Source organism: Myiozetetes cayanensis, unplaced genomic scaffold, assembly GCF_022539395.1.
Source record: "Myiozetetes cayanensis isolate MyiCay16 unplaced genomic scaffold, myiCay2020 scf5-8, whole genome shotgun sequence".
Lineage (NCBI taxonomy): Eukaryota > Metazoa > Chordata > Aves > Passeriformes > Tyrannidae > Myiozetetes > Myiozetetes cayanensis.
Window position 1 is genome coordinate 5,681,536 of NW_026087742.1, and position 24,486 is coordinate 5,706,021.

At 37.5% G+C, this 24,486-nt stretch overlaps 1 protein-coding gene across 3 annotated transcripts in view; it reads right to left on the bottom strand.

Moving 5' to 3' along the window:
• CADM2 (cell adhesion molecule 2) overlaps positions 1–24,486 on the bottom strand; it is a 607,631-nt gene that overhangs the window by 160,613 nt on the left and 422,532 nt on the right. For all 3 annotated transcript variants that reach the window (XM_050331258.1, XM_050331256.1, XM_050331257.1), the window contains one exon: positions 18,577–18,726. In XM_050331258.1, coding sequence (XP_050187215.1) covers positions 18,577–18,726 — 150 coding nt within the window. The remainder of the gene's footprint in view (positions 1–18,576; positions 18,727–24,486) is intronic.

Consider the following 24,486-nt stretch of genomic DNA (forward strand, 5'->3'; position numbering starts at 1 on the left):
CTCAATTTCCAGCATCTTTATTCTGGAATCGTCATTTAAAACCAAATCAGGGTTTTCCAAGTAAATCTCCAACATTATTATCATCCTCCTAAACGCTAGCACAACTCTGCCATCAATTCAATGATCAAATAAAAGTCTATCATCTTGTAAAACATGAAACCATAGGCCAGTGTACTGCAGATCCCAAACAAACTATCAAACTTGCTTTATTATTTTAATCTCCTCAGCTGAAAAGTTAAGTTTTTCATAATTCAGTTCAATGCATTTAAGCTTCCACTTCTTATTCTAATAAAAAACCATACCTGTCTGTGGTATATATCATATAATAAAAAATATGTCTTAAGACTGGTATTCAACTCCAAAGAGCTGCGATCTTGTATTACTGACATGTCTAAGGTAGGTTTCCATGTCACATTAATCCACTTTTCATAAACCTGGTATTGGTTCATTGTTTTTAAGCATAAAATATTAAGTTAGTCTGCTTAATAGTTCTGGGTTTTTTTAATTTTTTTTTTCTGCATTTTTACCCCCAAGGAATTTTTAGTGGTGGGGGAGATCCTCATTACTTGCATAACCTTTCAGCATTACTTCTTTTTTATAAAAATGCTCACCATTACATTGTCAAAATACCCATTTTACTTTCAGAGAGAGTCTACATCATTAACATGGATATCTAATGGATCCCTTTTTCCTAGTCTGTTCAGAAATTGCTTAACATTTCAGAATGAAAGTTTTCTTCTTAATTTTGTCTACTTTATAGTGAGTAAAGATTTTAATCTCCTTTTTACCTTGGGAATAAACACTGGCTTGCAGTGACCACTTGTTCATGTTCACTTCAAGCAAAGATAAATAAAGTTCCAGTTGATTTCCAGTAAAAAGAGTATTTTCCTGTTTGTGTATTATAGACTTCTGCAGCGTGGCACAGAACTTCTTTACACTGAGAATCACAGAGCCAAATTAACTTCTTACATAAGCAAGTTAATGTCACTGATGAGGACAGAGTTGTATCTGCTTTCCCATGTCATGCTTTGGTCTGTTACAGACACAACATGCCTATTAGGCAACTGTTGGGAGTGAGACTGTAATAATTTGATTTCTTGAACACACAAGAAGTTCTTGAAGAAATAACTCTTCCCGATTGTTAAGTCAGTTTTTCAGCAAAGAGCTACTGAAACATGAACCTCCAAGAATTTACACCTGTCCTGTTTACATCACAAAAATTAATTTGCCCATTTTACAAAAATTCCCAGCTTATTTCTTCATCCTTCCCTGCTAGGTAAGAAACAAATGAGACTTACCCTCCCTGTTTGGAGCTCTGCATGAGCTCTCTAGCTGCCTCATTCTCCTATCTCAGCTGCCTGGTCAGTCTCTGCCTCTTGGAGTGGAGAAGAAAAAAATGCTCCCTGCCTTTCTTGCAGTAGCAGAATAAATTTAGATCGCCTTCTTTCATGCTTCTAATACACATGAATTTACAGACTGTCAATACTCACACTTTCTTTAAAACAGGTTGGAACTGGACAACAGATTCAAATATTCATGAGGTAGCATTTGGAAGAAGAGAATGTGAGCAGTGTGAATGGAGCAATCATATATACTGCCATTTACTAACAACACCGGCTAAAAAGGGGTTTTCTTCCAACACTTCAGATTAAATACACACTCAAAATTCCAGAACAAGTCTGAGAAAACCACACTCACAGTACACCCCTTGCAGGACCTTGACTTGGAAATACCTCCTCATTTCTATACAGGGCGGAAGGGATCACCTTTGAAGATTCTCAGCTCATATTGTTGTCAGTACCACATAAATTACACCAATTCAATTTCTATTACCCTCTACTCCAGGCCTATTAAATCTTTACTAATAGGTCTCCTTCATGTCATGCCCGTACAGTGAGATGCAAGGCCCTTTTTATCATAACTAAAACTGTGGTAATGGGGGGATGGTTGGGTGACATATTACTCTCAGACAAGGAGAATAATTTGCACATTTTAAAATAAGAAATTAATCCTTATCGCCTCTATAACAACTTGAAGGATGATTCTGATCTACTGTGCCTTGATCAGTTTGACATAAAAAAATACCCATTTATTTTTGGTAGTTAAAAGAAGAAAGAGGAACTTGATACAAAATATGACTGCCTGAATATCTTCCCTCAAAATTGTTACCAAGCACATAAAATGAATAAGGACATTTTCATATCACTACCATTTGATCTTTCCCTTTGCTACTCTCTCCCATTTTTGAAAACATGAACATAGATGTAGGCTATTTGATGGTCTCAAGAGAAAGGGGAAGATTCTGCCACAGTGTGAAAGAGAAAATCTGTATTAATAAGGGTTTGGTTTTTTTCCACCACAAAATGGGTTTATTACTGACCAGTGTGGAAACCATTCCCTCGGGAAGCTGCAGTGCACTCATAGATTGTATATAGACCCCTTTAACTTACTTCATTACAAATTGACAACATCATTGCCAGCAGATTTTGTTAAACACAGATGAACTGCACCTCTTAAAGTCTTCAGCAGCAAGGCTGACATTTTTTGGACAGTAAATCCTCTCATTTTTGAAAAAGCAATGATATACACTTTAGGACACATTGATCTGGAGGATGAGTCCAAGCTCATCCAGGCTTAAAAATCTTGGAAATAGCACAGGCTGACCTGAGTTGCATTAACTTTTCTGAATTACTCTACAGGCTCTCAAAAGAAGTGGTTCAAACATAACATGATAGAAAAACGTTTACAACTGTCGTCGGGAGGCTCTGCATTGTGTGTTGATGTGGCACTGCATCATCCTGTGATGATGAACTCTGGCTCGAGCAGTAGAGGCAGAACAGAAAGAAATATGTTTGGAATAAACTTTTCTTACATCACCTTAACTGGAATACAGTCAGACAGAGAATAATGTGAGTAATAAAGCAAGGATGTAGCTGGCAAGAGTGGGTAAAATATGTCTTTCTGCTTAGCACACTTTCATCTATAAATGGGTAAAAGTGTGCACCTCTTTGATAACTTCAATACTCAAACCAAGCTGCATTTTGAAAGTCTAACTCACTACAAAAGGGTTATTTTACACAAAGCCACAACATGTTTCTATATTATAGTTTTAATTTCCTCAGGAGTTGGGAGTAGAAGAGTTCAGCAAAAGAGCAGGGCATCAAAACAAAGATACGTCTTGCTTTTTCATCCTCCTATATTACAGCACAGATGTGACCAAGGTCCTAATTTTTAACAAGCAAAGAAAGAAATGGTTAAAGGACTTGTAAACTGTACATTTCTTTTGTCCCTATTGATGCTGCTTGCACTCTCAAAATAAGCAGAAAAAAACCTCAATGTGGTCCAGAGAGAAAGCAGCAGACAACTTCTGCTTCTACCAGGAACAAATCCCACCAGAAACTGACACAAAAAGAATCCAAAATGACACAGGTATCCTGCTGCTAGACCTTCCCACAACACAAAGTAATGCTATTTAGCAACACATTACACTGTCCTGCTGCCCCTTCACTTTCTACACACAAGCACTCACAGGTGCCCCAGCCCTCAGCTGTTATGGAGCGGGAACTGAGCCTGCAGCTCTCAGACCCAGGGGCTTGATCCCCCGTCTGAGACAACTGGATGTTGTTCTGACAGGGAATACCTGTGAGGAAGAGCCATTCTAAGCAGCAGTTTGTGTTAGTGGTGTTTTGTTCTGTGGTGCCAAGGTTGATGCCTTGTTCTTATTTCCCGAGGGATTGAAATTCAGTTTCAGGTCAACTCTTCTACATATGAACCTGATTCTTGAAGTGGACCTTTCGATGGCTCCAACATACCACACCAGTAATGAGTGTGTAAAGTGATAAAACCAAGCCCTATATTAAATTTAGTTTTCAATCTGAAGCTATTGAATAGAGACAGAAAAAGGAATGATGCTTTATCAGGAATCTGTGCACATCGGCTGATGTGTGAAACAAAAAACCCCCACTGACAAACACATGTTATTAATTGAAAACAATGAATAATTAACTGATGTAGTAATGCCTCATTTTCTACTTTATATTTTAAAATTAAAAAAAATAATTGTGGTGATAGGATGGTGTGCTGATTTGGGCTGGGGTAGAGTTAATTTTCTTCACAGTAGCTGGTATGGGGCTGTGTTTTGGATCTGTGCTGAACACAGGGTTGATAATGTAGAGATGTTTTTGTCATTGCTGAGCAGGGTTTACACAGAAACAAGGCCTTTTCTTCTGTGTTTTTCTCACCAGTACTGCCAGGCTGGTGAGGAGGCCAGGGGTGCCTGGGAAACTGGGAGGAGACACAGCCTGGACAGGTGACCCCAACTGAGTAAGGGGATATTCCAGACCACATGACATCATGCTCAATATATAAAGTGGAGGGAAGAAGGGAGAAGGGAGGGGACATTTGGAGTGATGGCATTTGTCTTCCCAAGTCACTGTTATGTGTGATGGGGCCCTGCTCTGCTGGGGATGGCCTGAGCACCTGCCTGTCCATGGGAAGCAGTGAATGAATTCCTTGTTTTGCTTTGCCTGTGTGCAGGGCTCTTGCTTTCCCTATTAAACTGTCTTGATCTCAACCTCCTAGCTTTCCTACTTTTACCCTTCAGATTCTTTCTCTGATCCCACTGTTGGGGGAGTGAGAGAGCAGCTGTGTGGGGCTTGGCTGCTGGCTGGGGTTAAACTACAACAGATGGAAATGCAGCATTTTCATTTTAGAACAAGTTTCCATACCATATATATAAATCTGAACTGAAATAAACATTTTAAAGTTATTTTTAAAAATAATATGTTTACATCAGGCAATTTCTCTCCTCTCCCCTAAATCAAGTTTGACACTTAATGTTACATTTTGAAAAGAAAAATAATAAAATGGTGATATTTCCTTTAAAACAGCAAGTTCAGATCTCACTCCGGTTAAGTTCTGAAGGAGGGTAGCTTTAAAAAAGAAATGAAGCTTTCCTTATTAATGCTCAACAGCTTCAATAAAGAAGCTTGTTAATCATAAATACACAGTTACGCCTGAAAGACAAACAAAGGCAAGATGTCTTGATGACTAAGTGTGCCTGTTACAGAAGGTGTGGGTACAGTAGTCTAGTACTTTTTTTCCCAGATTTTTTCTGGTTTTCACTGTGAAAGATGTTCCCTATTCATAGCCTTTTACAGAAGTTAATTTAGGGTGAAAGATCAGGCATGTGTCATTCACATAAAACCTTGATACTTTGTCTATAACATAATTTTTTTTTATGACTGGTGAGTGACCACTTTATGCAGAAAACACACAGGAAGTATCCTTGGCAGTTCCAGGAACTGGAACCCATCAGGTTTCTCAATAGCTTTACTATGGTGATCCTTCCAGGTGAGTGCAAGAATAGTTCCAGTATGAAATTGTACACTTCAACAGAGAAGGAATAAACCCTCCCTTGCATGGCTGCCTACCCGGTCCCACACTAACAGATGCTCACCCACAAGAAAAAAAAAACATTTAAAATGCAAAAAAATTGTCCAGGCAGCATCAAAGCACTGTGAACTGTGAGGGGAAAAAAATATTTTTTATGCTAATAAGGGCAACCTGAAGCCTTCAACAGGTCTGAAAAAATACCCATTCACAATCCTGTCTTATCTGCCCAGGGAGAAAATTCTGTGTGTGTGAGTCAGTCGCTAAGAAAGCTCTGAGTAATGCAGATACAAGTCTGACTTTTTAAGTTGACATTTCTGCTTTTCCAGTGGATCAGAACTGTCAGGAATGTTCCCCAGGCAGACCAGAGGATTGCAGAGCAAAGTTATTCTGTAGCAGTCTGAGTTGTGGCGTAAGTGCTTTGATGGAATTAGTAATGGTGGTTTAAGAAACAGCCTCGGATTCTATTCCCAGCACTAGCAATTACCACTCCCATAACAGAATCAGAACAAAGGAACAAAATCAGATGGAAAAGAGCTGCATATTTTCCTGTACTGGCAGAGAGCAAATTCCCTTCTGCTGCTGTTTTCACAATGCCTTTAAATAACATCTGGCAGTGGGGCAGGGCAGACAACTGGAGACAGGAGCATTTAAAGTGTTGCTACTAGACTTGCCAAGAGCTCAGCTGTATAGAGTCCTTCATCCCTCTTCTGGTTTTCTCACAAGATGTGACTGTGATAAATATTTATTCTTCAAAAATTAAAAATGACCAAATTTTTTTTTATCAACTACATCAGCAGAACATACTGTGCATCTGTAGAGGGATTAAATAAAATTTTGCTAGGTAGTTGGAGAAAAAAGCCTTTAAAGCTAGTATTTGGCATGGGTTAATCACCTCTTTCATTAAAGGAAGGAATACACACTGAGAACATCTTTCTGCCATCCGATTAAGCAATGAGCCAATACAATTGTAAATCTTCCAGAAATTCCCCATGGTTCAACTCAATAGAGGCAATTCTTTACTTCTCAGACCCTATCTCTCATTTTCAGATAATCATTGCATTAATTGTGTACAAAAACTTTCTATCATGCTGCTAAAAGAAATGGAATGTGACTGTTCTGTGATTCTCCTTAGCAACCTTTGACAGTTAAGAGACTGAATTATTCATACGTATTTTTAATATAATAACAATTTTAAAGCTCTCTCACTACTCAATTGTTCAAGCAGCATGCAAACCCCAAACTGTTTGATTATAGTATAAACAGTGCAACTGTTCCTTTTCTACTGTTCTGGTGCCTGATACAACTTATGCCTCTGTAACTGAGTTAAAACAATTCAAGGGTACTATTTTATTCCCACAATCATAGGCTATGAATTGATTTGTAAGTCATTGGAATTTTTAATTCCTTTGAATAAGGCAGATTTTAAGTTCTTGCCCTTTTCTTGTATGAGTTACAGGTATTCTAAGTACTAGTTCTGTTCAACAAATATAACATATAGTTTCATGCAAATCCGATGAAGTTTGGTGTATTCATTGAACAGGGTTCAACCCAGATAGGTTTTCTCCTCTTGATAATAAACTGCATAACCATGGTATCAAAACAGAAAGGATGAGATTTGTACTGAGACTAACGATTATTTCATTCAAGACAGGAAAAAAAAAAACAAATGACACATACTTTATTTTTAGGCTGAAAAAAAATGACTGAAAATATTAAAGACTATCAGAAGGGAAAACATGTCCTGTGTGAAGAAAAATAAATACCCATGTGCTAAGATTGCACATGGTGATGCACATTTTATAAACCAAGGTTTTTTCACTGTCATAAACTAAACCACAACCAGATAACCTCCACTGGAAGAATGATCTAGTAAGATGGCATTGTATTTTTGCTTCTAAGTGTTATTTTAGATAATGAGAAAGTCTATTTAAGTTTGTTTGCTCCCATTTGAGACGTCAGTGTAGTTGCATGACATCATTATTCTCTTAGGCTGCTACTGGACAGTACAGCTACAGATAGAAACAAAATAGTAATAGTTTGTGACAGGTTATATTTAAAATGTTTGATCAGACTGATCAATAGGCCTTTGCTACAGAAGTTGAGCTGAGGTTCAAGGAAGAAAAAGGTTGGTCCAAAAGTTTGTACATATTTCAGTCAACTAGAAGGCACTTGGGATGCAGCTCCAGATTTAATAAAGCTGCCACATACAAAAAATGCTTTTTTGTTTCTGAGACTTCCTAATGGAAATTCACATCTGCCTTTTTCTTTCAAAAAATACTTATATTAGCATCTATATACTAATCTTACATCTTGGCTTTATTTTAGAGCTCAGAAGCTTAATTTATCTTACCAGTTTTGAAATTATGTTATATTATTTAGGCATCATCTTGAAAACTTATTAATACTTGACAATGAATATACAGATATCAATAATTACCCATCAGTTACTGTAGATTAACTGTTAAAGCTCTGGAGTTTTAATTAATCTCTTTTTTTAACACCTGTTAACACGACTTGAACTCTCCCTGCTACTGGTTTGTTGGTTTGGGCTTTTTTTTCTCTATTTACACAATTGCCTTTTGGTTTCTGTGTTTCCTCAAGCTCCTTTTACCCAGAGTACATGCCTCTGAAAGTAATCTCATTCCGATTGATACAGTTCTCGTTTCTGTTCAATTTAAAGTTATTTTCTTTGGCTCACAGCAGAACATCACACAGTCTCTCACTGAGTTATTGAGGATTTTCACCCCATATCAGCAGCTCATCAGCAATTACTTCTCTGCACACAGATCCTTAAAGATCCAGGACATGATGATTTGTTACAATTTCTGTGCTGAAACAATCATGTTCCTTAAACAAGTTTCTACCAGAAAGGGAGTGGAAAGATGAGCACTTCTAATAATGCTAGGTCCTTTGCTTCAACCTCAGAAATTGAAAATACTATTATTTTTAGGCACATCCAGGCACTATAAAAGCATACACTTACTGCCTCTATTTTAAATCTTTGGATATATTAAAATCTTCAGCTCGCCTGACCTTAATACCGAGGTTGTCCTATAAGCTATTCATCTGGCTTTTGGATTGGCTTCCTGTTATCTGATGTTATATTTGGCAAAATTTGTCTTTAATTTGTTTCCCACTTCCATTGGCAATTTAAATATAGTACTCTATTTTTGGCAATATAGCAGGATTTGACAATATATTCACATTGTAAGGTGTGAATGTGATACACAGGATGCATTAAAAAAATTTCACTTATATTTAGTACTTTGTTTCACTGGAGATATGTTTCACTGGACATACTATACATGTTTTAACAAATTTTTTTACAAGCATATCTTCATCCTAAACAAAATAAGGATTTCTCATTTAATTCCTTAATATCATATAGTGCCAGTCAACATTATTTTCAGGGCGACCATTAAAAGTAAAATGGTACGCTTTTTATTACAGTCTTTAAACATAAGCAGTCCAGTCATTTACATTGAGCCTTCCTGGATTATACAGAGAGGATGAAAGTGAGCCTTTAGCAGTATATTCTCCTTTTTCAGGCTAAGGAAAAGCAAATTCATGCTACCAGTGAGAAAAGACCCAAGCTGTCTTCACCCTTGCTAAGTGTGAGAAGCGGAGGAAAGCACGCTGCAATTCACACTCACTGTGTGCCAGCCAGATCTAACTCACAGCAAATTTATCCCCCCTACCCAGCAGACTCTTAAGCCCTGCTAATGCAACATTATGGGGACATAACATCTTGGGTCACAGGTACCTTTGGGAATTCTCTACCATACTTGCCTGAGCAATGTGGAAATTTTTCCACTACCTGGCAAGTCTCCATCTTCTCAGAGGAGCTGTAATGTCAGAAGGAACAGGGCTTAAGTCCACAGGCACAACTGTGTTATCAAACCACTTTCTGGGGCAGGTTTGGAATCAATCCAGTTGTCTCAGGCCTAGTTAATGCAGAGTGGGAATTCTGTATCATGCTGATAGAAGATGCTTTTCTTATTCCATTACTGTTTTCCTACCTAGCACTCAATGTCCTTAAGTTGTATCCTGCTTTTCCATCCACTTGGGTAATTCTCTAAAAATATGTTGTTGAATCATTCTCCTGAACTACATTTCTCCTTGACCTGCTGTGTTTTTATTCCTCCAGCATTTACTGACAGATAGTTAATCTCCACATTACCCTTCTAAAGGCAGCTGGGATGGCAGTGACTGTACCACCTGCTGTTAGTCCAGGGCTGCTGTGATTTTATTGCATTCAATTCCAGTTTCGGTTTCAAAGTCAGCTTTTGAGTGACTGTTCCCAGTATCACTACCCTGTGTGTTGCAGAGCCTTACATTTTAAATGTGGGAAGTTACATCCATGTTTATAAGCTACGCTAAAAATGATGTTCTTTTCAGCTGACCTAAATCACTTGGAGAAACCTTGTGGCATCTGGACAGACATATCTGTAATATCTGAGCTAGTTTAAGTGTTAGCTCAGATGTCTCTTCATGGCACTCTGCCATGCAGATATTGTCAGGTTTTCAGGGCTTTCTGGTTTGCCCTTGTAAGAAGTTTGTCCTCCAGCCAGCAAAGTCATGGCTATATTTGTGGTGTGGATTTTTTCTTATTTCTATATCCAATATATCCCACATCTCTGTCCAGGGAATACCTGAAAGTTTTGTGACTGTCTTTCCCTTTTAATCATAACTATTTTTATGCTTTTATCTAGTGATATGCCATTTCTAAATATTTGCACTTCAACTTTTTCCACTGCTGCTGTTTTCCTTTGAGAAGTACAATTTTCACCCAACCTGCAAATATCAGTTATCTTTTGCAAACTCCATTCTTTCTTTTCTCCAAAGTTAAGTTTTCTTGGATTTAACAATCACTTAGAGGACAAAACATTCAGGTTCTTGCCTTCCTAGCAATTGTCTTATTCCTATGACTCCAGTGTACTGAATATACCGTGATATAACAACCAGCACTCTTGCCTGTCACTTAGTTTCTTCAAAAAAAAAAGACCTTTGCTTTCCATAAGGAACAATGCTCAGTGTTCCTGCTTAAAAACAAATGTGTTTTCCTGCCCCCTTCATGTCTGTGTACATGACATACCATGTTGAGCTCTACTGCTTCGGCATCTACTGCTCATGATCATGAGCATATTCTCCCACTTGCCCTTCCCTGCACTCAAATTTTAACTCGCTATCTTTTGGTCTAAGAGTTGTCTGAAAAAACACCAACAGGTTCAGAATTTAATGTAATAGGTCCATTTTCTTCAGGAACCCCAGGAAGTTTTGCTCATTCATGTAAAGAACTAGGGAAGAGAGGGCAGGTGTATGAAATGTCTCTTTGCACCTCTTCTGAACTTCAGCCCTCACCCCAAAAAAACCAACCAACCAACCAACCAACAACCACAAAAAAAACGAAAAAACCAAAACAAACAAAAATCAACAACGACAACCAAAAAAAAGAAAAAAAGAAAGGAAATCTCATTTTTCACTCTTAAAAGATTCTTTGCCATTTTAAACAAAAACAGCCAGCAACCTGAGTATCATGAAACTTCATTACAGAGAAATCTTAGCAGTGTCATCACAACTATCGCTTCACTTCATCATATTCCAATTTATCAGCTTCATTCTCCATTTAGCTTGAGTGCTGGTAAACTTAATTTCTGCACATACCCACACTTCAGCACAATATAATGCAAACTCCTACGCTTTCTAACCATCTCTACAATACGGCCATTTACTCCCTTAATACTGCTAAGAAATTAAAAAACAAAATGCTGTAAGTGGGAGTAGTTCCACTAATTTATTGCAATGAAATAATATTCTAATGCATTGTAATACATTTTTTAAATGTAACTTTCATATTCATACAGACAATAACTGTCAAGATATTTTAACAGACTCCTGCTCTCTTTTATCATGTTATCTTTTTTAAGATTCATGAACACAAGCATTCCAGGTTTCAAAAGTGGCAAACTGTTTTTGAAACCGTGGGTTTTAAGGATAAAGTGAGACATTTCTTCATCTCAAAAGATCTAAGACAGCTTCTTTCTTTCCTCTGAGCACTAAGGAACTACTACCCAAAATCATTTAAGCTTGTTTCCTATCCAAGACCCGGAGGTAAGGTGTACTGGGTTTGGTAGGGATGGAATTAATTTCCTTCACAGCAGCCCATATGGTGCTGGTTTTGGGTTCATGACCAAAACCATGTGGGAAACACATCAATGCACTGGTTACTGCTAAGCAGTGTCAAGGCCTTCTCTGTTTCTCACTCTGTACCCACAGCGAGAAGGTTGGGGGTGGCCAAGAGACCGGGAGGGGACACAGCCAGGACTGCTGACCCAAACTGAACAAGGGGTATTCCACACCCTACAGCAGCAAAACTTGGGAGTTGTCTTCCCCAGGCAGGGATTGCTTGCAGACTGTCTGGGCACTGGTTTGCTGGTGGGAGGGGGTGAGTGATTGCCATTCCATCACATGTTTTTTTATTTCCACTTCCTTGACTTATTAAACTGTCTTAACCTTAAACCATAACTTTTTCTCAGGGCAGTGAATGAGCATAAGAATGAATGTAAGAACCCATTAGTAAGAAGCAAAATTGCAACTAAAAGACTTAACCCAGGTTCTCTGTCCCTATGTGTCATACTATGTGCCTCAATGAAAGATAAGAGCTGGTTAGATAGCTACTGATAGTTGTGTAGCATAAATGTGAAATCACCAGATCTGACCGACAGAAAAAATTAAACTTAACTACATACCTAGAGAGGGCTATTCTGAAAGATCTTTATGGAAAGCCCTTTGTGAAAACCAGATTTCTTCCTCATACAATCTTTTCTTTAAGTGCTAGAAGCCTCTCAAATATTATAAGGCATTTACAAACTATTGCTATTCAGCTCGGGGAGGAAAAAAAAGAAGATAAAATAAAATCCTGTGCCTCTGTATAACTTCCCCCAAACTTTTCCAGATGTAAATTAATACCTCAATACTTGTCTGTATAGTTTTCTTGCATTTTTCCCATTGCTTTTGTTGCTACTGCATAGGTTCACTACAAGGTATTATCTCATTGAAAGGGTCTATTAAACTCTGAGTAACAGTGAATCTCTAATTTATATGTGTATCCTAGGATGGGGTTAAGTTTGGTTATCATCTACTGCCTGATACCATCGCCACTGAATTATGTAATAGGAAACAGTGCATGTGAAGGTAGAGATGTAAGTCCATCCATCATTGCTATTTCATTTCACATTGCTTAAATGTTAATGCTCTCAGTCCTCCCAACAATACAGCCTGTCTGCCTCCCTGTCTGCATAACTAATCTAAAGCATGTTCTACTTTCCTTTCTACTGCTCAAAAGAAACATTATTTTGTTTGCTTCTCTGGCTTACATTTTATACAAACCTATTCCTCGTGTCTACATGTATACACTACATCTTAAATTCAGCTGCTTAATGGAATCGCTAAATGTCCTGCAAGAGGTACATTCATCATTTCCCTCCAATCAGAAATATTCTCAAATTATTTCTGTAACTCACAAGTGCCTCTGCTTCTTTATGTAGATTAGATTCTGAGGCTGAATCGCCACAGGTCGGTGTAAATTTGGTTTATACTTAAATTCAATATCCGGAGTTGGCTTTCACAAAACAAGTTAAAAGGTAAATACAGCTAACTAGGAAGGAGCTCTATATTTGTAACATCAGAGAGACAGGATTTTCAGGCCTGAAAGTACCAGCCTTTTATATGGCAATTCAACCACCATTTAGTTTTCAGTGTTATAGTACGAAATTTCTCTGCACTAATGGATCCTCCTAAACTGACACGTGATCCTGTAACTAAAATCCCATACCTTGCACACTGTGAATTTCAGTCTCCCTCTAAATATCTTTGTATTCAGAAAGAAAAAGGTTAAGGGCTGTTTTCGTGGAGCTGATAGTACAGCTGCCTATCCCCATGGTCACAATGATTTGATTAGAGATGTCCTCTCTCTACACTTGCACTCAAGTTCTGACATAGTGGTGCCAGCCCTGAGAGGAAGCAAATGCTAAAGCCTATGAGCAGCTACTCTACCCAAACGTGTTTCCACAAGATCACCTGAGGCAAGAGGCCTATCAGGGAAGCTCTCAGGAGCTTTGCAAGCACAGTGCCCTCTCATAACCCTCACCTAGTGCACCGGTATCTTTGAAAGCTTTCAAGATGATAGGGAGTTACATAAATGCCAGGTGCTCTTACATGTAAAAAAATCAAAGGTCATCTAAAGAAACATATTCTGCTGCTGAAGGATGGATAATCCTGAGGCTGGAATCTGCTTGCTAATTTTTTACTAGGACATGAAAGTGCTACCACTTGAAAGCACAGAGGACCTGTACCCACCTATGATTAGCATCAGGCATGTGTCCCATCAAAATCTGGTGTGTCAGTTTGTGGCAAACTTATCATGGTCAATGTCAACACACCCTTATTTTACCATCAACAGACCTGCAAACTTCCCTGTTAAGGTGAAGAGCAGGTATTTTACACTTGCACTTGCCCGACTGAGCAAAACTGTCAGGTAATGCATCCACCAGGTACAACTTTCTCTTCCTTTCTGTAGTCTGATTACACATTTTTATATTGAAGAGATTGAACACCTTTGGTATCAACAGCCATTGTTCAGTTGTACATGTCTCCTCCATAACTCAATATGCTGCTCCATATTTATCTATATTCCCTACTGAATGGGAACATGAGAAGACTGCTGCTATAGGAAGCTGCATAAAGAGGTTTTTTTCAGTCTTCTCTTTATCAGCTGCTGTGCCCTTTTTCCTATGGATCTGCATTCATATTTATGTTTCTCTCTATTTACTGCCTACTCAAAATGCTTAAGAAGTGACACCAGTGAAGACAGACTAAAATAACCTATGCTAATTTAAAATAATATCCACCAGTTCTACACGGTCACACATTGTGCTTCTTCCAAAGGCAGCTATGCAATTATAGGTACTTGGGTGCATAAAGTGATACGGAGGTTTCTATGGCAATTATTCAATTTAATTGAAAATTGTGTTGGGAAAGACTCATTTCAAGTGCAGCATGCAATTTGCATTTGTTTCCAAAGAATCTGAACTTGCTAAGGCTGAGTTAGGTGAATTCCTAATTTTCAGGAAGGCACAGTCTTTAAAATTCTATCAGGGGGGTGAAAAAACAAGGTAGGGTTGTTAAGCTTGTTAACATTTAAGACCATGTATGCACTTATGCAACACAGTGGTTTTTACTGTCAGGTAAATATTTTATGTTTCAAATTAAAGAGGAAGAGTTAAAAATCAAATTGATGCACAATGTCCTTGAAGCTACAAGGTAGAGGAACCAGAAAAAACACAAGTACCAAAAATGACAACAGGCTGACAGCATGCTGAAGGAGACAAGTCATCAGTGAGATCAAGTCCACAAGATCAAACATCTATATTTTCATATATTTTAGCTACTCTGTGTTAGAATAATAATGAAGGTGAAGTTAATTCCAGCCTTAATATGTTTTAGAGTGACAAAGAATGAACTGGAGGGAGGTAACTGTTTTTTCTTGGTTAGATACTAAAACAAAGCTATTACTTAATTTCCTGTAGGAAAATGGGTTTCTTTTCTCTCCCAATTTCCATCACCACAATGAGTCAAACATATTTTAGGCCTGAATTTATAAAAAACCCAACTAATCTACTTAAAGTGATGGAGACTTGGAAACAATATCTGAACTGTGGTTTCATATTCACTAAATTTATAGCATTGCCATTTCTGAAACAAAACTCTATTAAATTTCTATTTGTATGATTTTAAGACTGCATAGGCTATGTACCAAAAAATAGTCATTGTCTCCTTCATAAATATTAAATAAAAATTAAATTGATGTGAGGATAGGGGTAGAAGTGTTCTTTACCAGACACAAAATCCTCCTAAGTGGGAAAAACCTGTGCCTTAAAGCAGGTGTCCATGGCAGGATGTGACCAGAAGCAGAAGAGTAATTTTAACAATGTAGCTTTGGTATTTCTGTGTTTGTCTCATTGCATTTCTGTCTCAAACAGAAAAAGGAAGAATGACTCCTTACTTCAATGTCAATGATTGCATCACAGTTCAGAAGAAAGCATAATGACACGAATATGCTTTTCATAATATATATGTAATCAATTTTTAATGAACCGGACTCTAATAATTAACCTTTTGTGGAAAGGCATAGGAATAGAAAGCAAAAATTCCAGGTTACCAAGAGACTCTTTTCTTGGCCCATGGCAAGTCCTATATTGGTCAGAAAATGTCTTTGCAAGACAGGGGAATCCATTTGCTTGAATGAACATGAAAGGGGTCCCACCAAGCACAATCTAGCAGTGGAGGGCTTTTCACAACATGGACAATTTGCTTTATTTTTGCCATATGGTGGTGGTCCTAGGTTAATGGTTGGACTTGATGATCTTAAAGGTCTTTTTAACCTTAAGAATTCTATGATTCTATATGCTGACAGCTCTCACCTCCCTCATCTTTTGCTGTTCATCCCATCCTCTTTTGATATTAACATGTCTTCCTTCATTTTACTACTTGACCCTCTCATAAATATTAAAATACATTGCAATCAATAGAAAGGTTTCTTGATTTTTTTTTTTATGCTTCCAGACATGAAAGTAATATACTCTCATTCCTATGTGTCATTTGTATAAATAGAAAATAACTTAATGAAGTCAGAAGTAAGCACATTTCATTGAGTTCTGAACATGGCAACACCCACAGTTACTCATCTCTGATCGATATAAAGGCTACTGGTGGTGCTCCTTGTCTAAGCTTCTGTTTCCTACACAGAACATATTCAAGCTATACCTATTCAAGCTTTCATTAATTTTCAGGGTTGGAAAAACATATTATTAAACATCAGTGTTAATGGTGTTGAAGGGACAAGTAAGACCTGAAGGTAGGTTTTGGCTAACAACAAGGGACAGGTTTGAAAAGACTCTGGCTGGGGCACTGCTCTCAATAAATTAAATGCAATAAGTGGATCTAGTAGAGAGTTACTTTTTTAATACCCAAATTGTATGGCTGGCTGTGAGAAGTGGGAAATGAGGAGAGGAAAAAAAAAAGAGGAAGCCTTTACAGTTTCACTTGGCATCATTTCCTCAGAAAACCACCAAGATATAAGAGCCATAAATATCTCTCTCCATTTTGGTTCAATAATGCCAGCATCTAAAGAATGTAAAGGAAATCTCTTTTTTACTTATAAGAACACTTACAAATACACACAGAAATAAAAAATTGTCAGTGAAAGCTGTACTTCGTTTTCAGAAATGGAAGAACAGGAATTGGATGTACTGCTCACTCCCCTCAGTAGGTTCAAGACTAGAAATGTCACAGAGTGGAAACCTTCACCAGCAGGAGGAAGACTAAGTATCTCTGACTGAATGACCTGAAGTTTTTTTTGACCACAGGAAGACATTTTCCTAACAGATGCAGAGTAATCCTCCCATAAAATGAATCATCTACCATTTCTTGAAGTCTTGGGAAAAGCTGAAAGTTCAATAAAGAGTGTGGTCCTTAAAATTTACACACTTCAGCTCCTCACATTTCCTGTGGGGAATATAAATTGCTTCTAAGTACTTACTATTCTGCATGCCATTCAAATTCTGTTGCTTCAATTCATTATATTAAAAAGTAATACCAACTTCAATTATTCGTTGTAAAATTACAAATTTAGCTAAAGTACACAGAAAATTCAATTCACACCAAAATGGCCACAATGTTCAAATTAATGTATTTGCAGTCCTCCCACGTCCTTCTCAGCATCCTTTAAAACGTCACTTATTTTTTATAAAGATATAGATTTTCTGAGTATTGATGTGCTCTATCAGCAGACAAGTTCTCTCTGCTTTTAGTTCTGCGGACATTGCTCGCCCTTCCCAAATCACTAAAGATTGCAGCTAAAATAAAGGAGTCCATATGAGCAAAGGTTACAGCACTAGACTTACAGCTCAAAAGTTTGCACCTTACAAACCTCTCATCTTCAGTCCTGCATTCAAAAGGTACTTATGATTTCAAAGAAATTGCAAATCAAATGATTACACGCTACAGGAAATTAGATAAAAGAGAAAGGAACCACTTCAACACCATCAAGAGATTCTATTCAGCTATTATATTAATAGTAAAAAAACATATTTTGATTGCAGCTTCTGCAGGTATAAAATGACAGGGTTTAGATTATCTTTTATTGAAGTGCACAGATCCAAAAAGTGTTTTCAGTCCTGCAAGGTGTTTTAGTCTTGTAATCATTCAGCAAAGCATTTGGACAGCAGTTCTTTAAAATTAAGCAGAGTAATAAGTGCACTTGTTAAAATATGTTCTAGAGTATGTAGCACCTTTCAGAATAAATTCAAGCACCAGAATTAAGTATAAAAAAAAGGTTGAACTTCTGTACCATTGAAATCATCACGAAAGCTTCTACATTTTTAAAGCCAAGTGATGAATTTACTATCCCTGACTTGAGTTTTAATTTCTTTACAGAATCTCATGTAATCTTTATGTTAACATTCTATTATGTAAAATGTAATGCTTTTTCAGTTCAAATTAACGTCTTAGAAATAAAAACCACAGCAGAAATAATGACCATCGTTTTGTAAGGAATGGATGTTTTCCTGTCTTTTTTACACTCTAATTTAACTAAAATTAAAAAATCAGTGCACGGAAAAATTGGAAATATCAGGGCACAAAACCCAAGTGTTTTCATTAGCTGTTAAGAACACCTAACACAGCAACTGTGCATTGGACTAACATCCACACTGCAGTACACTTGAAGCTAACAGTGGGATTACATATATATATATAAATATATATAATATTGATATATATGCATACACACTGATAAAAACAAGTCACAAAGTTTATGGGCTACTACTTCTCTTGCCAACTCTTGCCACTCATAAATGCTTTTCCAAGATATTTTGCAACAATGTTTTCCAAATTATCTTACAATCAGTCTTTCAAATGCTATTCTTTTCCTTTGATAATTTAAATATAATTTTATATGCAAGAGAATGCTTCAGTGAATGCCCCTCCAAAAAACCTTAAATTATAAATGAAACAATGCATTCCTAGTAAATATTTTCACATTAGAATATTAAAGAGAAATGGTTTTAAATTTTTTTTCTTACAAAAAATGGGGCAGAAGCATGAGTTGAGGAAACAATTTACCTTTCTTGTCGTCGAAGTACAGCGTCTGTTGAGCTGGATTTGACCACTGGAGGGAGGTGTTATCATTTTGATCGACCCTGCAGGTCAAATTTGCTGTTCCCCCTTCAACAACCGTGACGTTCTGTGTAAGTGGAAACTGCCCTTGGCTGCCTGAGGAGAGAGGGGAGGAATGAAGAAGGGAAAAGAGTAAGAGGAAAAAAAGAAAATATTTAAGTTGCAAGAATTGAATTTATTGCAGTAGCTTCCCACAGATGACAGACCCTAAATTCAATGCGATCTATTCTGACCAAAGAACAGGAGCACAATAATCAAAAAAAAAAAAAATATTTACAATATATTTTCTGTATCTGAAAAACAGATAGACGAATTAAGAAATAGGGATTCTTCCTCCCTCCCTCCCGCCCCATGAAACATACTGTTTAGTTACAAAGAAATGCCCTGCAATTTTATCCCCTCAGACATACCCAGAGATGACTCAGTACAGACAATACAGTTAAATCATTGTTGAAAACATCACCGAAAGCATAGCATAAAAATGCACGCAGAGTTTTTGAAACAGAGGGACAGGGCAACCATGACTCCCTGCTTCTTTTGATACATTCTAAAGGCCTCTCAGGATGACGTTTCTCGTGTCAGGTTTGGAAAGTTGTTGGAGAGCAAATGTAGTGTGAATCTAATACTCGACGCATACTCTGTTGAGGGAATATAACCTGATCTCATATGAAAATGGAAGAGATGATGTAGTAGGTCTCTTTCACATCTGTGATTCTATCCCAGAGCATTATGAATCACATTAAGTGCTTGCTGAAAAGTCACTGGGAAGATTTCCAAATGCCTCCACATAATACAGGAGCAGTATCACTCAGGTTCTTAAATCACAAGCATTTCCACTGGCGTAGTTAGGCTAAAGTGTTTATGTATTGGGAGAGTAGCACAGCCCTTGTCAAACAGCCCAGCACAATCTGACAAACAGTACTGTAAGAAGGGAGCGTGGTAAAAACATGGAAGAAAAACATGGAAGTCATTTTTAACATGGGCAGGGAAAGAAAAAAAGCCTTCAGTAATCAGCAAGACACATCATGGATTCTAGGATAATTATCTAGGACATATATTAATTTACTTAGGGATACTATGCAAAAGAAAGACAATCCAATACTCTAAATCAAATATATGCTTCTTTCTTCCTCTCCTTTTATACAAGTTCTGTTAATAAAAGAAGCACTGAAGAGCAGGTAGCTCTGCTCACACAAGAAGCATAATGCCAAGACTGACACTCAAGTGGGATGTGTCAGAAACTGAGAAAACCTCTCCACAGTCCTACAGGAGCAAACAAGCTCATAGGCATGTCATAAGTACATCAAGGAAATAATATCTACAATATTCACTAATGATACCAATACAGAATCAGAAATCCAGCACAAAACCTTCACAGAAACATCCTATTTTAGTGGCTCTCATCAGAGTTATTCCCAACTAAGTCAAACTGAATCATGTCTTCTACATAAAAGGCATGATAATGGAAATATATTATCTAGTATATGGGTTTTCAGATGAGCAGAGTAAGGAAGTACAAATTAAAAGATTAACATTAATTAATGATAAAACCAAAGATTTAATTCTAGCCAGATTTTGGTTTCCTATGTAAAATAATTACGGTGGCCTTAGATGTGGAAAATAAGTACCTACATCAGTGTAATAAATATTTCCATCAAAATGCAAATCTGAATAACTGGTATATTTTTTGCATAAATATCAACTTCCTACAGATGTCTAAAGATCAACACTTACTGTGTACTGATATTTACTCTAAGAGGGTATTTACTATCTGCTGGATAACAAATATAGTAAATAAAAAATAAGGAATGCTGAAAACACCATGGCTAATTTAAATGCTGCAAACAAAAAAATGCCAAAATTCTCATGACATCCTCTGTATCTGACACTTCATTAATCAAACCCTGCTTCCTGAAAGCCACACGTTGAGAAATACTTGATGAGTGAAAAATCATAAACAAGGATGGAGAAAAAAAAAAAAAAAAAAAAAAGGGAAAACAGAAAAGATTTGTCATTTCCTTCTATTTCCCCTCTTTCAATTCCGATGTGTCAAGGAACCTCAAGATATTGCATAAATTGCTTATCGCTTAAATTAGAATTTTAAAGATCCAAAAAAACCGCACACAGCCTGTTATTACTTCCACTAAATTACAAGCAACTTACCAAAGAAATAACCTTCTAAAGTATGAGTTGTGGATAGGAGGCTCTGTGGGCTAAAATACTTTTTTGCATACAAAAAGCATTAAACAGAACCTACTGCCAGAGATTAGCACAGTGAAATCTGTCATTTACATTAAAGAACTGGAATGGAAGATAGTTTAATAAAAACCCCACTGTAATGATTTAGGACCTCATTAACACAATTTAGGAGATCTCCCCATAATTACCCTGATCTCCCCAAAATTACCCTACAATCCCTTTCTGATATTATCATCTCACCATGAAGGTGTCAGTGTACCAGCAGTCTATCATTTGCTAATGACTCTGAAGTCACAGACTTGTCTGACCAGAAGAGTGGTTAGTATGTAAACTATCCTGGTCAACCAAATAAATGGGTAATGGTGATGCCACATTCTGAAGAGGACAGAAGAACTTTCTTTTCTCTGACCACTCTAGTGTGTGCTGACGTTTTGGAAGCAAGAAATAATCTAGCGTATAAAAATGAGACCCAAATATTCATACTATCCCTTACCAACAGAGAAGCTGCTTGGATCTGGAGAACATGCACAGAGCTTCATAGGAAGCTTGGAGTGCAAAAAGAGGCACAGAGAAAATGAGCCATCTAATATGGAAACTAGCCTAAGTGGAAAGAAGGGAGCCTGTGCAGAAAGGAACAAAACAGATAAAGCAAGACCAAACGAATGGATACTTCACACCTTTCAGTGAAGACAAAATCTATTAGTAACTGTACTGGAGAAGGCTGCAAACCCCTGTATGAAACAGATGAAAACTAAAGAAAGCATCAACATCGTGTGTTTTAAGTGTCAAAGAATTGTTTTTATGCCACTAAAGACTGTATATGGTTGCTGGGAGGACTGACAGTGTTTTGTGGGAGAGGTCTTGTTTCTGATAAACAGGGAGGGAGAATGTTCTCAGGAGGGGTGCCAGGGAAGGTGCCAGCCTATGCAAGTGCTCAGTGGGATGGAGAACCCAGGCCATAAGTGGTGCAGGCTCCTGCTGCAGCACAGTGACCCACAGCTGGAGACCATGGACTGGAATCACATCATTCCCCAAGGGACTTGCTTTGGAAAACCCTTTATGCCTGGGGTAACTTATAACCACTGCCAAAAAGCCCCTTCATACTCCCAGCACTGAATAGGCTGGTTCTGATCCATTTGAATAGGCCCATTATATCAAGAATAGTTGCTGATCAACCTTCAACAGGAAGGCAAGTCTAAAGACCCTGCCAGATTGGGGCTGTCATAATTTCAACAACCCGACACTATCATTATGATTCTTTAGTATGAATAGTTTTTAATATAGGTATTAAACTTCCATTTCCTAATTTCTTCCTTAACTCTGGAAGTAGAAGTGAAACAAGACAACGTTCTCTAACAAAAGCATTCCACCTTGACTTAAGAAGTCTAGTAATGGCCCCTTTGGTAACTTCTTTCAGAGAGCAGCAGTCACCCTTGTTTAAACAAAACCACAGAATTTACTCCTAGTATGTTGCTGTAGCTCTTAGATTCCACTGGCTCTTATATCTTTTATCCTGCTCTGAAGAGCTGTTTCTTATCAAATTTCTCTTGTAGGCACTTAGAGACTGTGATCATATCACCCATTAACCTTCTTTTTGATAATCTAAATAAATTGAGCTCTTAAGTCTTCCTGTAGAAACTGTATTTTTCTAATCCCTTAATTAGTCTGTGGCTCTTCTCCGTGCCCTCTGCAATTTGTCATCTTTTTTTTCCCAAACTGTGTTCCAGTCCAGACCTGGAAACCTCACTGCTGCAGTTACAGAAGGAAAAAAATACAAAGGTGATGCCACTTTTCCACCAGCACTTCGTGTTCTTGTTTGCACATCAAGACGAGTCCCCTTGGCCACAGGATCAGCCGGGAACCCAAACTGTGACAGCCAGCTGACCATGATGCTGGGATTTTTCTTTCAGACACCATTCCAAAGTCAGGCCTTCATTCCAGTTCTCCTCCTGTAGCTCTTAGATATACTTCCCTAAGTTTCACTGCACTGAGCACAGCATTTTAGGAAAGTTCAGTACAATTTATTTCCTACTTTACTATTACCTGAGATGATCGACAGGTATGATTGAGATAAGGGATACAGCTCAGATGATCACCACTGTAAAGACAGGGCTACCCATCCAGCTGACTTGCCTTTTTCTCACAACAAATGGCTGGCAATGACATTTCTACCCTCCACCAGCAGGTCAAGTCAATCAAACACACCTATATCCACCACAGTATATGCAAATACATTCTCTTCCACGATCAAACCTTGAGGCAGGACAAAGTATTTTCCTGTCTGTATGGAGTACACTAATAAAGAGTAAAAAGAAATAAATAAATTACTGATGGCCAGTATTACAATTCCCTTCTATCTGTAAAGGAAGCAAGGAGTTTCAATAGAAAACACTTCAATGGTTTGCAAAGGTAGGCTACAATAAGCAATGAAGCTGTGGCAAAGAGGCTGCTGCATTTTGACATCTCTGTCATTGTGTTGCATCCCACTCCCTCTGCTCATTTTAGGAAGCTTTTTCTAGCAAAATTATTTCAATTAGTTTGACTAGATGGAGCTATAGTGATGTATATTCTACCACAGGTTGTTTCTGCAATGCTTTGTGGAGGACCAATACTGCTTTGCGGTACAGCTGACAGGCTCATATCTCATTAGCCACAAGCTGTTTCCTGTCAAGGAAACCTTTTCTTTTTCTTTTTTTTTTTTTCTCCCCCCCCAGCCCCCCGAAATCACAGCTTAACTACTTCTGTGGATTTTCACATTGATTTTTATCTCAGTATGTGACAAGTCTATGCAGAATAATTATCATTATTTGGTCCGGTTTGGAAACATTCATCATGTGAGTTCATCTCATGTTTATTTGTTTATGTTTGGGTTAGTTTTTTGCTTATTTTTGTGGGTTTCGGTTTGTTTGGGTTTTTATTATTATTTTTTGCAATTAGAATGAAAGCTCTTTAATGAGTTCAACACTTCCACTTGATGCTTAGGTGATACATTCTAATCAATTTACCAGGCTAATTATAAATGTGACTAGGTGGCTGTAAGCACTGAGAAAACATAATCCTCTCTTTGCTTTTGCTTCTGCAAATATCTGTCCTTGTAGTAAACAGTTATGTTACAAATTAAGAGCGTTTCACAGTATGAGTGCAGGAAGCTTTGTCTACTCATGTCACTGTTTACCAGAAAGTCCTAAAAAAAAATAATAAAGCTGTGGATAGAGAGCCTGGACAAGAGGTGACAGCATTGAGTTAACAATGTTTTGGCACCTCAGCTCTACCTGCCCATTGTCTCAATGAGGTAAATTAAGCTTGTCAGCATATAGGAGGGAAAAAGTAGAGTTTACAGTTCTATAGCAAAGATTTATCCTATTCAGTCTTACACAGAACCACAAAGCCATGGGCCTTTTATTTGCTACCTTTATAGTATGAGGTCAGCCAAAACCATAGCCCATAAAAATGCAAAGTTGTATCAGAGGAAATAAAGAAAAAAAAAAAAATGGAACCAATTATTTTTCAAAACAGTTTGGTTTTATAATATTGATTTCATTAGGACCAGGCCCTAAAAAAAACAACCCCAAAAAACCCAAACAACAGATCAAACATTTGGTTGAGAAGGCAATGAACTTACTACTTCAAATAGCAGCTTGCATCTGTAGAGAGAAT